Source organism: Periplaneta americana, chromosome 10, assembly GCF_040183065.1.
Source record: "Periplaneta americana isolate PAMFEO1 chromosome 10, P.americana_PAMFEO1_priV1, whole genome shotgun sequence".
NCBI classification, from domain to species: domain Eukaryota; kingdom Metazoa; phylum Arthropoda; class Insecta; order Blattodea; family Blattidae; genus Periplaneta; species Periplaneta americana.
The window spans coordinates 37,128,449-37,142,167 of NC_091126.1; the positions used below are offsets into that span (position 1 = coordinate 37,128,449).

At 34.7% G+C, this 13,719-nt stretch overlaps 1 protein-coding gene across 2 annotated transcripts in view; it reads left to right on the plus strand.

Moving 5' to 3' along the window:
* LOC138707601 (cell adhesion molecule Dscam1-like) overlaps nucleotides 1-4,415 on the plus strand; it is a 386,068-nt gene extending 381,653 nt beyond the window's left edge. For both annotated transcript variants that reach the window (XM_069837239.1, XM_069837240.1), the window contains one exon: nucleotides 2,785-4,415. In XM_069837239.1, the coding sequence (XP_069693340.1) occupies nucleotides 2,785-2,983 (199 nt within the window). In that variant the 3' untranslated portion in view covers nucleotides 2,984-4,415. The remainder of the gene's footprint in view (nucleotides 1-2,784) is intronic.
* The last annotated feature ends 9,304 nt before the right edge of the window (nucleotides 4,416-13,719 follow it).

Here is a 13,719-nt window from a genome sequence, read left to right on the forward strand (position 1 = left end):
CTTTACGAAAACCAAACTGCGTATGACACAATAAGTCATTTCCTTCAAAATAATTTGCCAATTGAGTCTTCATTACACATTCTAACACTTTTCCGAAAATAGGAATAATAGATACCGGCCTATAACTACTTGGATTCTCTTTCTCACCTTTCTTGTATATTGGGCAAATCCTCGAGTATTTTTGACTATTTGGAAATATCCCCATTTCCAGACAATCGTTGATGCACACTGTCAATGGATATACGATATAATTAATCACTTGCTTCAGGAAATTATTGGATATTCCATAAATATCTTTGCTGTTTGATGCTTTCATTTTGTTCACAATATTAACTATATCCTCACATGACGTATACTGCCATTTGAAACCTATCTCTGGCACTTGCACAGGTGTGCTTGTTAGAAGAACTTCTGCTGTTATATGTGAAGAACTGATCTCTGAAATGATATGCTCCACAGATTCAAGAAAATACCTGTTCATTTCATTGGGTTCAATTGGTATATTTTGATTTTTGACACCTTTGTTACATTCTGTCTTTATCAAGTTCCATGCAGCTCTACATTTGTTGTTGGATGATTCAATGAAAATAGCATTTCTCTGTTTTTTTGTTTTTATTAATGAATCTTTGTAAGTTTTCCTTGCTTTCTTATATTCAACTCTGTCTTCTTCCTTCCCAGAAAATTTATATATGGACGACAGTAGTATCATCCTATTTTTCATATGTTCCAGTTCCTTTGTAAACCATTTGCTTTTGTCGTGTCGTACTTCTGTTCTTTTAATCTTCATCACTTCTTCCGGAAAATAAAAGTTAAAAAGGTCAATAAAAATATGAAAAAAACCATCAAATAAATCACCGCCTCTGCAATTTCTATAGTGAGATTCTAAACTGGCAATCCAATCTTTGTGCTTCACTTCCCTAACGAAAAACTCAATACCTTTTTGAGAGAATACTCTTCTATAAATATAACTGTTTGAGATATTTTGATCTTGGTTGTCAGGCAGATTAAGTTTCCACAGGATTGCCACATGATCAGATAACCCGGGTTCTACTATTTCTACTTCAAATTTAGAGTTTATATTAGTTATAATATTGTCTAAGCATGCAGCTTCTCTTGTTGGACTAAAAACTGTACAGTAGCATCCATAGGATCTCAGCACATTAAGCAAATCTCTAGAATTTTTAGTGTTCAATCTTATATCTATGTTAATATCACCACCTATTATTATATTATATCCTAACCACTGACAAGACAGAATTTGTAAGCAGTGCTCAATGCATTCAAGAAAGATTTTAAAATCACTGTCAGATGTTCTATATATTGAAATAACTACTAATCTATATGTAGGTAACACTACTGCAGTTACCTCAAAATGTTTTTCATGACATATGTTTCCTAAATCTATGATATTAAAATCAATATCTGTTCTAAGAAACAAACAAACATCACCATGTAATGAATTAACTCTACAATATTTGTTAGCAAGTTTGTAACTGTCCATATGCACAAGTTCATATATATCCCCTTTAATGATTGACCCCAAAAATTACGATGGCTCTCAATATCTTAATTTAATCAATTTCTTTTTTTTTGTGTTACGTGCATCTCACAAATCACTCTAAGAAAACTCATTACATAATCACGACAGGAGAGTAAGGACTACATTTTCACAATCATAGAATCAATATACTCTATTTCAATCAATATTGTCGTTATTATTTTTTCAACAAATACTCAAAAGTACTTGGAGATCACACACGTCGAGCAGGTAGACCCTATTAGTTTCTCCTAACCTATAAAGTGAAGTATTTACATAATAAATAATTGCTTTTAACAAGAAAATGGTTTACATACAATTAACTTTTCCTATTTCTCTTTTTGTTCCTAAAACAACCTTCCCTTTGCGATTTGTTTATATATGTACATGTATATTAAATAACTGAATAATTAGCCCTATTATATAGCCGGAAATTTAGTAACACAAGTTATTATAATATAATTGCTGCCTTTATTCGCTGCATGTGCATCCCTGTTGTCTACGTTACAGTGAATGCACTATGCGCCTGTGATCAAGGTCGAGCTCTTCTACCGTGATTGGGAGCTAATATCGTCTCATCCCTGCCTTATACCTAGAATTTACATCAGACAAACCTGTTCTGCTAATTTTTTGAGCAGTATAATTCTAGTATGAAATGGTTAAAAATAAAGATATGGATTCTGTGTTACAGACTGCACCAACCAAGAAATCACCAAGGAGAGGCAGCTACCAATGAAGTCTAGTTATCCACCCACCCACATACCTAATAACTGACTCAGTCACCAACAAATAATATTTTTCATGCTGCAGAAATGCGGTAGACATATGCACCACTTCAAAGACCTCCCTAAGAGGGTTTCAAGTTCTTGAATCACTCTTCCTTTAGATCCCACATTCTATTTCCCCACCATCTGATGTGTTCGAACAGGTTATGTTCTCTTTCAAGAATTAATTTGATCTTTCCAGCGGGGCAGCGTATTCATCAGAGAGCCTCGTACATATTTCATCAGTTCCAGGATCCTTTGCAAGGAAGAAACATCGTGCATACTGGTACATTGTTAGATGTTTTCCCTCCTAACTTCTCCTCATTTTCGTTATCATTCTATGTGAAGAAGGTAAATACTAAAATTTTAGGGTAAGTGTGTGGTGAGGAGCAGATATATCATGGAGGTTTAAAGGATTAATATTAAATATAAGCAATTATTATAATTGGTTCGTGAAAAATAATTTACAAAATATGTTTACAGGCGGCAGGAGACGAATCTTCCATTTGCTACATGTCTTGATCCTCCAACTGGATTCTCAGATGGCCATGAGCTCAGCGAAGCGGAATGTGATATGGACACAATACGCAGACTGAAGAGATCGTTTAAGTCATGTGAAAACAGTCGTCATTCATGTGGTGAACAAGAATTTTCTCATAAGAATTTTACAATAGCTGTGTGACAAGAAAATAATTTCAGTACTTAGCTGTTGTGACTACAATAAAGAAAAATTAAAACTATCTATGGAATCATAGAAGTGAAAAATGCAACATCAACCAACCTACGAACAATCTGACTATTCCTACCAATGATGGAATATCAGTCTGACCAAATGGACGTGAGGAAAATCTCAGTAATCTTACTCACCTCCAGATAAATGTGAAAAATTTCTGAGTTGAGAGGATAAATCTATATTTTAATGAAGTGGCTCTATAAACTTTGTGATGTAAGTTTCTTAATACAACAAAGAATTTAACCTACTTTTTAAAACTCTGAGGGAATATGAAATAACGAAGATAGGTTTAAAAAATTTGGATTCAAAGGAGGTATATGTCATATTATCCTTATAATTACCAACACTGCCGTGATAATCGTAGTCAACATCGGTGTAATGAGCTGATAAAAATCATTTATCATAGCCAACAGGATCACAACTGACACTAACACAATAAACACAAACTGGTGTATGTTACTTCGAGAAGTACTGATAATAGAATTCATTGTCAAATATTAAAGTTGCATATCTATTTCTAAATGTTAATATTATGATTAATATTATTTGCTGTAGGAGATGTGTTTGGGAACAAATATTTCATTTTGATTTTTACAAGTTTTTCGGCTACAACCTGAAAAAAAAGCATCTTTTAATATTATACATCTTTTGGATATGTTTTGTAAGACTGCGCTGTCCAAAGGTGAATTCAGGTATCCCTAGGAGCAACAGCTTATAAAAGCATTTAAAATGAAGGAGAGCAGAAGAGATTATGAATTAGTGAATCATAATAATGTGAAAAGGAACCTGATACAAGATGTTAATAAAAAAAAAAAATTTTTGTAATCTAATAATCACTTATTAACAAAGTTCAGTATTTTTTAAACTGAACTCGGAAATACATTGCTCAGACTTTGTTTACTGATACAAATAAATAATAATTAAAGCAAAATTACAATAAATAATTAAAACAATGTTGGGACGACATCAACTTGAATTCCGCTGTGTTGTTCAAAATTGAGTGACATGTCTCCAAGTTACAACATACTGGTATCTTTAGGTTCAACAGTCAATGCAAAATTAAAATCATTAATATTTACTAGGAGAGAGAGCATTTCACAAACTTGGAGAGAATCTTGTAACTTGATCTCTTTGAAGGCCTAATAGATAATTAAATAAAATATAGTGTGTGTGTGTGTGTTTTTTTTTATATATGTATATGTAGATATAGGGGGAGTTTCATAATTTATAGGTACAAACTGCAGAGATGAGTAGAGGACAATGAAACAATGTGAAAAGTCTTATTAAATATAGGTTCAGAAACCAGCCATTTTCGAAGTTTATGTGGATTTATTATGTCTCGTCAGTAAAAGTACTCTGGGGTAACATAATATCCAATATGCATTGGGAGTCGACCTGGTTGGCGAGTTGGTATAGATCTGGCCTTCTATGCCCAAGGTTGCGGGTTCGATCCCGGGCCAGGTCGATGGCATTTAAGTGTGCTTAAATGCGACAGGCTCATGTCAGTAGATTTACTGGCATGTAAAAGAACTCCTGCGGGACAAAATTCCGGCACATCCGGCGACGCTGAAATAACCTCTGCAGTTGCGAGCGTCGTTAAATAAAACATAACATAACATTAATATGCATTGGATGAAGAGAGCATTTAACATGTGCTCAAGCACTTGCCTGCTGATCTGAAGTTGTGCTCAAGCATGGATTCGATTCCCGTTTGAGTTGATTACCTGGTTGTGTTCCCCAACCGTAAGGCAAATGACAGGTAATCTTTGGCAAATCCTCGGCCTCATCTCCCTGAATACCATTTCGCCATCACCAATTCCATCAATGCTAAATAACCTAGTAGTTGATACTATGTCGTTAAATAGTCCACTAAAGAATATGTGCTCAATATGACCACCATTCAGGATAAGGCAGCATCAGTACGTTTCTTCATCAATAATCGTACAAGTTCGAATATCCTTGGCATGTGTGTAATGCATTGACATCCATAGACAAATTATTCCCAAAATTCGTCAACATTATCAACAGGGCTGGAATATACAAAACATTTCAAATATAAGAAACGCAGAGGATTGAAGTCTGGGGACGTGGTAGGCCATAGAATTGGTAAGCCATAACTGATATACCTGTTTTGAAAACTTATGTGTAATAACTCTAGAATATTCAAATGAACATCAGCTGGTGCTCCATCATGCATGTACCACAACAGCTTACTTCCCTAGAGGCAAATCACCCCAATGATCGAGTAGCTCATGTTGCAAAAATTGGAGGTACACATGAGCATTAAGTTTGCCAGGTAGGAAATGAGGTTGGGAATGTACGAGATTTATACAGTTGGTGACCACAATGAATAAGAATGCTTAGCCTTGTTTCATTGACCTCTAGTCATCCCTGCAATTTTTACCTATAATTATGAAGGAGAGAGATATTTGAGATATTTGCAGTGTGTTGTGTGTGTGTGTGTGTTTTTTTACTTCAGCTAGACAAGCATGATTCATACTAGCAACCTGGTTCTTATTTTACCGATCTCTAATGAGAATTGGTTTTACATATGTACTCATGACAGCAAGAAGTGTTAGAATTTCTGTACGTATCTCCTTTTTTTTTTTTTTCGTTTGTTTAATTTAAAAAACGAAAAATATGACCATGTTTTAATTAGTTTTTAATACATCGTGAAAATGCTTTGCAGCTTTCATGGGATTATGTTTCTATTAGCCACCAGCGTAGCTCAGTCAGCTAAGATACTTGCCTGCTGATCTGGAGTTGCGTTCGGATGGAGGTCCGAGTCCAGCTTGGGTTAATTACCTGGTTGGGTTTTTTCCGAGGTTTTCCCCAAACCATAAGGCAAATGTCAGGTAATCTATGACGAATCCTCGGCCTCATCTCGCTATCACCAGTTCTGTCGACACTAAAAACCTCGTAGTTGACACTTATTTACAAGTGGCTTTTAAGGAACCTGCAGGTTCATTACCCTAACATAAGCCCCCCATTGGTCCCTATTCTGTGCAACATTAATTCAGTCTCTATCATCATATTCCACCTCCCTCAAATCCATTTTAATATCCTTCTATCTATGTCTCAGCCTCCCCAAAGGTCTTTTTCCCTCCGACAGCATCATTAAATAACCAAGTAAAAAAAAAAAAGTCTTTATTAAAAGGCGGGAAATGTGACCCTGTTGGTGGCAGTTTCTGGATATTCGCCATGGAGCCAGTGCACACTCATTCTTGTGCAAATGTGTGTTGCCATTTTTAATTTATATAAAAAACATAGCATTATAGTGTCCTAAAGCAATAATAATAATAATAATAATAATAATAATAATAATAATAATAATAATAATAATAATAATAATAATCCGTGGTGCTACAGCCCGTGAAGGGCCTAGACCGACAAGCCAGCTGCTGGCCTCACGTCCACATGCCGAAGCAGAGGTGGAGGATCATCCAACCAGAATGGAGGTGTCGTGTGGTTAGCACGATGATCCCCCCAGCCATTATAGCTGGTATTCACAACCGGATTTCGCTACCTATTGTAGCTCCCCAAGTGCATCACGATGCTGGGTGGGCACCGGTCCCATACACTGGCCGAAATTTCATGAGAAAATTTCTTCCCCCATGAGGACTCGAACCAGCGTGCATTCCGTAACGCGAGTCCCAGGCAGGATGCCTTAGACCGCGACGCCACGGCGCGGGACAGTGTCCTAAAGTGTCAGCAAATATTCTATATAATGCACTGTTTTCATATTTGAATGTACTGGGGTTGTTTCCCCCCATATACAGACTCAGGTCTCGTCTTTCGCGAGTTGCAGATATGTAGCCAGAGTTTTGAGCTGTATGGCTTAAGTGGGGGGAAAGAGGGGATATTTATTAAGTATAGCCAATATTGCCGAGATAGGAGACACTTCTTTGCCTGGCTGATTGAAGCGTGCATGCCTGGTTTATAATACAGTAATATTATGATGTATTACGCTTACAGTATTTAACATGCATTGTTATTAAGAGATAATTAATACATTATTTCAAAGGAAGGTCAGCGTCAAACTCAAGATTGATCTGATATAATAATAATCACATGCCTGCAAAATTAAGGGTCATAAAGATTTTTCTAAAAATTTATGCTACATTTATGGTTTCTTGGGGTGCTGAATCCAAATCATCCACACCTGTGGAGTAATGGTTAGCGCGTCTGGCCCGGGTTCGAATCCCGGTCAAGGCAAGTTACCTGGTTGAGGTTTATTCTGGGGTTTTCCCTCAACCTAATATGAGCAAATGCTGGGTAACCATCAGTTCTGGACCCCAGACTCATTTCACTGGCATTATCACCTTCATCTCATTCAGAAGCTAAATAAGCTAAGATGTTGATGCAGCGTCGTAAAATATCCTATTAAAAAAAAGTATCCAAAACTGAGCTCAGATTTCCTCTATCACGTACCATTTTTCTGCAACACACATTGGCACTTTAGTACTGTGAATGTAGTGTTATTGAATTTAGTAGGAGAAAGTGATGAAGTGAAACATATCCTGTGGCAAATATTAAATATATATTTTACAAAAACTATTAGATTGTCATAATTAACAACTCACATTTAGTCAAATGCTTTATACCATGGATGGGCATCGTGCCTCACTTGAGAAATAATGCCTCACTGACCTTCACAGAGCTTATCGCTCTGAGTGACATCATCTTTACAGTCCTCGTTTCTCCCTCACACAGCTCCTAGGCGTGGGCAGGTTCTATATCCGTTTCATAAGAAATATCAGTGGTGGCATAATGGCATTATCAAAGCACTGCGTACACGTTAGAAAACGATTATACGCATTAGAAAACGTTTATTTCATGAGAAATGGGAGGAAGAGTTTTTTTTTTTTTGCTGTTTAGAAGGGGAGAACATACGATGTATGTTATACTCGAAAATCCTATTAGGCATTAATAAATGTAATATACAACGACATTACTCCTTATGTCATAAAGAACATGCTGAATTAGAAGGTAAGACATTTAATTTAAATGTTATTTTTCATATTATTCCGAAGAAAATTTATGATCTTAACATTTGCATAGTATACTAAATACGACATTATACCTTAAACACGCTGCATTAAAAGGTACGAGGAATTAAATGTTGTTTGTACGTAATATTTCCAAAAGAAATTTATAAAAAAAAATATCAAATGTGCGTAGAAAACGAAATATGATTTTCTGAAATTATTTTAGGTCGAGAACGTGCAAATCTATTAAGTAATCTTGATAAACGCCAGAATATTCAAGAAAATAAACATAGACAACGTGATGGAATATTATTGGCTAGTTACGCAATTTCTCGCCTGTGATTTAAATCACTTCAATGATAGAGAAATAGTAAAGAGGTTTATGATTAAAGCTGCCGAATTAATTTGCCAAATTGAATAAAAGTTTTGAGTCTCTCACGTTAACCAAGTGCTTTCCTAATAGTTCACCACTGACCGCCTTAGCAATTACGATAAAGTGACGCAGGTCACAGCAGTTTATATTTCCCATCCTACTCTGCAGTCTCCTCTCCTAGTAAACAAACTATTTCAATGAAAGAGTAATGGAACGGAGAAAAATTCTCTCCGGCGCATCAGCACGTAGAACTGAAAACCCGGGTTCAAATCCCGGCGCCAGAGAGAATTTTTCTCCGTTCCATTACTCTTTCATCGTATGATAACGCAGAATATCTGCATGGAAATATCATATGTACTTCGGTACATTAAATAATATATAAACTATTTCAAATTGAGTGCCTCACGTAACCGAAAATTGTGCCCATGTATGCTTTATACCACCTTTTTCTCTTCATGGTGAAGTTGCGTTTGTTGTTTTTCTTGTGTGAGGTTCAAGAGATATTCTTTGTAGCCAGTGTTTTTGTTCCCATTGACTGCTTCTTGCTCTGCTGTTCCATTCACAGAGGAACTGTGGAAACTTAGTATACCCAGCCTGCTGACCAAGAAGCATGCACAACTCTCTCAGATCTCCACATATCATCTAGTTATCATCTTTGTAAGAACCAGTTTAAGATTCTCATAAGTTTCTTTAAGGTGCCAAAGGACCAAAAGGTAACGAATCATATTTGTTGCCATTGTTTAAATGCACTCATCACTGCCTTCAGACTTCTTTTGGAGGGATCGATAAGTGTCTCCAGTCATCCACTTCGTACTGAACATTAAACTTTTGTATCAAACCAGGAATAACTGCACTATACTAAGGTACCCTCTTATGAAGAGCTTGTCACTAAACTCTCATTCAATTTTGCTACATCTATGGTGTCCATTCTGAGTTATCAGAGGATAAGGAGGAGATATCACAATCTGGATTTTCATTTTCTTCTATTGTTACCATATTGGTACTGATGTCACTAGTGCCATGCGTACACAACTCGCACTTTGTTTCTTAAGATGTTTTGGTATCTTAATGACAATTATTGCACAATTTTAGATCACGAGACAAATTTTAGTTTTATTAAGCATTGTGGATGTCACAAGTTTTAATTTTTTTTTTCCAAGTCTATGGTTTGGCAATTAAAATGGATTAAAACAGTGACTATAACTCCATTCTACTGTAACGTTGCCTGACTACACCAGTGTTTAAGTAAGGAAACTTTGAAAAACCAAAATAAATTCAGAAAAGGGAAAAATCCAAAATTTACAATACCACTCTTTATTATAATTATCTCTTAAATAGAATTAGCAGCAAACTTTCAAACAACTAATAAAAAGAATATTCCCTTTAATTATTATAATCTTTCTCTTAAATAGAATAAATAGCAAACTTTCAGAAAAAAATAAATAAAATTATTTCATTCAGCGGCAGCCCCTTTTTTCATATCTGTTAAAATCTGCTAACCCACACATAACCCATCTCACAATCACAATCTCCAAGTTTCCAGTGTATACTTATCACATAGCAAAGGTCAAGTTTCGGTTGGTTGATCTCTCCAACTGAGTTGATTCTCCCTTCTTAATGGCCGGTATCAGGCCAAGTCCCAACTGACATCGCGTTCCAACAGTCATCTCCACGACCATCCCCTCCCCTCGAGCATTCAAGTAGGAGGTGGAAATGGATCGACACATGTGCACCGAAATAGTTAATGTTTGATACACCGGAAACCATTTTATAAAGATACATATAGAGGAAAGATAGCCGAATTTTCATTCTGTCGGATTACAGTATTAAAGATCCAAACATACCGTGACACTACCTAGTCAGTCATGATTTTATTTGTATGCACACAATACGACATACGACACTTCAAAATCTTCGATGAACTAAAGGACAACTGCTGAAGTGCTAATAAGACATTTACTTGCTTTTAAAAGTAGGCTATATGGTATGTGTTTATTTATAGCAACACTGTTGATAACGCTATTTAATGAGAGATAGCTTCCTCATCACTGTCTCTTGTCCCTGCTGGCACAGATATGCACCTAACAATTGTTTCACTCGATCCGATCCTTCAGCCTTCAACACACCATCAATAAATTATTTGTACAGTTACTTTTAATACGAATTTCATTCTGAAATTAACACAGTTCAGTGTAAAACATTTCAAAGAATATAATTATGTTTTTTAAACTAAATTGCTGCTGTAAAGAAAAATATTTGAAAAATATGGCTCTCTAATAAGATTCCTTTTATGTTTATTAAACTTTAAAAAACAATATATATTAGCCAATTTTAGCAATATAAAATGAGAATCACGGAATGTCTACTATTAATAGAATCTTCAGAAAACTGGTAATGATTTTTCATATTGACATTGCACGTGAATTTATGGAAGAAATGATATTTAGTAACTTTCTGAAGAATTGTGTCCATATGAAAAAATTAAGACGGAAAACGAGTTATTTAATGTAATCTAAGGAAAATATAAAAAAAAAATTGAGGCAAATACCGAGGTGTAATTTTTCGTAGATGTTCGGTTCCATCAACACAAAACAACTCTCCTGTTCCACTTAAAAAAAAATCAGATGATTCGTATAATTCCTATAATTGTATCCAATATTTAAGTGGTGGTGGTTGTTGGTAATTGTGTAATTTTTTTCTTTTTAACACTGGTCACTTGAATAGCATCATTCACCCAAGTGTATTGGGCGACATGCCAAAAATTACAATCCTTTCTTTCAGCTACCATGAATGCACTGACCTTTGTGCATCATAGGAGGTCGAACTACGTAATATATCATATGATGATGATGATGATGATGATGATGATGATTAATGGACCGATGTTAGAATGCTGGGAGGGGAAATGGAAGTAGCCCTACTTCACAAAAACCTAACACCATCTTTGTCCACCACAAATTCCAGTTCGACCCACTGGGATTCTAACCCAGTTTACCAGCTTGGAAAGCAGATGCTCTAGCCATTTGATTAATGGTGCGCTATTGTTTGATTGTATGGGTTTGGATATTGTGGGTTATGGTGTGTATGAAATAAATTAAAAATCATTATACATGTTACATTATTAAGTTAACTTTATTTGTACCCTTTATGCTATCTTGTTTGTTGCATCATCCCACTGCTGCTAAGCAGTAATGATGTGTTGTGGTTTGCATCGGCATGCTCCCACTGAGTAGCAGTATGCACACGGAGTATTACAGAAATGGTAATGGACATTTTTCCTCTGAAATAAACGTTCCATGTAACTTTGCATATTACTGGCCTTTATGGCTCTTCCAGAAATTAATGTTCTGTTATATATATTAATTATTTATTTACTTTATTTATTTATTTCCTTTATTTATTTATTTAATTTTTTCCATCTTCCATAGAACTTAATGTTTTACACGAGTTTTGTTTGTTTGTTTAAGTAGTTACTTTAATGTTTAAATAATCGTAGATCTTATTTTAGCATTGGAAATATGATGAGATGTTTATGAATGTGTAAAGAGAAAGTGCTTTGGAAAAATTTATTGATATTCTGTTCTAAAATAGCCAGAATTTTTCTGTAGGAAGTAAAGGAAAATCGCAAGAATTTTCTGTCATGGGAACCTGCTTCTGGGAGTGAATACCATGTATTGTACCAGCATACTACCTTGCAGCTGACCCTTTCAGTAACTTGAAAACTATTTTAGGAAATTACATCTAGGTTTACATAGAATTAAAGTGACGTACAATTAAAATTGCGTGTAGCATGTATTATAATTTTAAAATTGAGTGTTACATGTTCGAAAAGAAGAGTTTTAGTACTGTTCTTTTTTTTTTTTTAATTTGGCGTTGTTTCACGTTAATATGCCAAATTTCATATCAGCTGGCCTCATTGGTTCGGGAGTATTTTTGATTCTGTAAAGTTGTGAAATGTACTCTCAGCATATTTTAATTAAAGTTGACACCATGTTCCAATCATATTAGTAAAACGAACATTACATTTCTAACGATACATTATGCCGCAATGTGACGGCACAAGATTGCAACTATCAGCATTGTAATCTGTGTAAATCTAAATGTTCAAGATTCCGAATTGCTTTTGTTGATTACTTTAAACATAGGCATTGTTGTATAATTTGTGCTGTTGTGTTACTTCAGTAATCATATTAGATAAAGTTTACTTGACTTTTTACTTTCCCATTATACAAGTTAAGGGGCGAGGATGGTATTTTTTTTGGTGAAAAATGAGCAAATTAAAAAAAAAAAAAATTTTTCTTTAAAATACCCTGTGATATGTGTGGAATCCATAGCATAACATTTTGTGGGTATTTGTGCCCTTATGGATGTTGAGTCGCCATTTTTAAATTTCCTGCGTTATGGATTTTTAAATCACTCGCCCACTTTTATTGTTGTTTCTGGTAAATTAAATTAAAAAAAAAAATAATTTTTCTTTAAAATACTCTTTGATATGTGTGGAATGCATTGCATAACATTTTGTGGGTATTTGTGCCCTTATCGGATGTTGAGACGTCATTTTTAAACTTCCTCTGCTATGGATTTTTAAATCACACATCCCCTTTTATCGGTTTCCAGTAACTTCTTTTTTTTTTTTTTGCTGCATTGCCAGACAAAAATAGATATAATTTCTGAACTATTAAAGATATATGCATGAAATTTAGAACACACATTCTTTAGTCTATTAGGAAACTTTTCTCTGTAACAGAATTTCGTTAATTGATTTCATTTTAAAAATACGTCTGTTTGTTTGCAAGAAAGGAAATCAGAAAATTGTTATTATATTTTAATTGTTTATTTTACAAACGTAGGGACTAATATAAAAATTCTGTTACAGACAGTTTGTAGAACATGGTTTTTCAAATACATTGCAAAAAACTGTTTGAATCTATCTTTAAAAATGGTTTAGATATATCGGTTTTAGTACAATCCTGCATTGGGTACATTTTTTTTTTTTTCAAATTTGGGCCCCCAAATAATTTTTTTTTTTCAAAATATTTATATTTGGTTGAGTTGCTGCAACTATGAGCTCTCTACATACAAAATATTAATATTTTACACCAAATAGGAAAAGAGTTTTAAAAAATACCATCCTCTCCCCTTAAAGAGGAGTCAGACCTCGATATCAAATTATAGAAATGGTGATTTACTGTTAAGTCAGCTAGAGATATTTTCTTGAATGTTATTTTGTTACATAAGATAGAGATTATAGACTGTGTCCACCAAAATTTGTTTGGATCAGAATAATAATACTGTGCAGGCAGTTTAAAAGTCCCAAAATATTG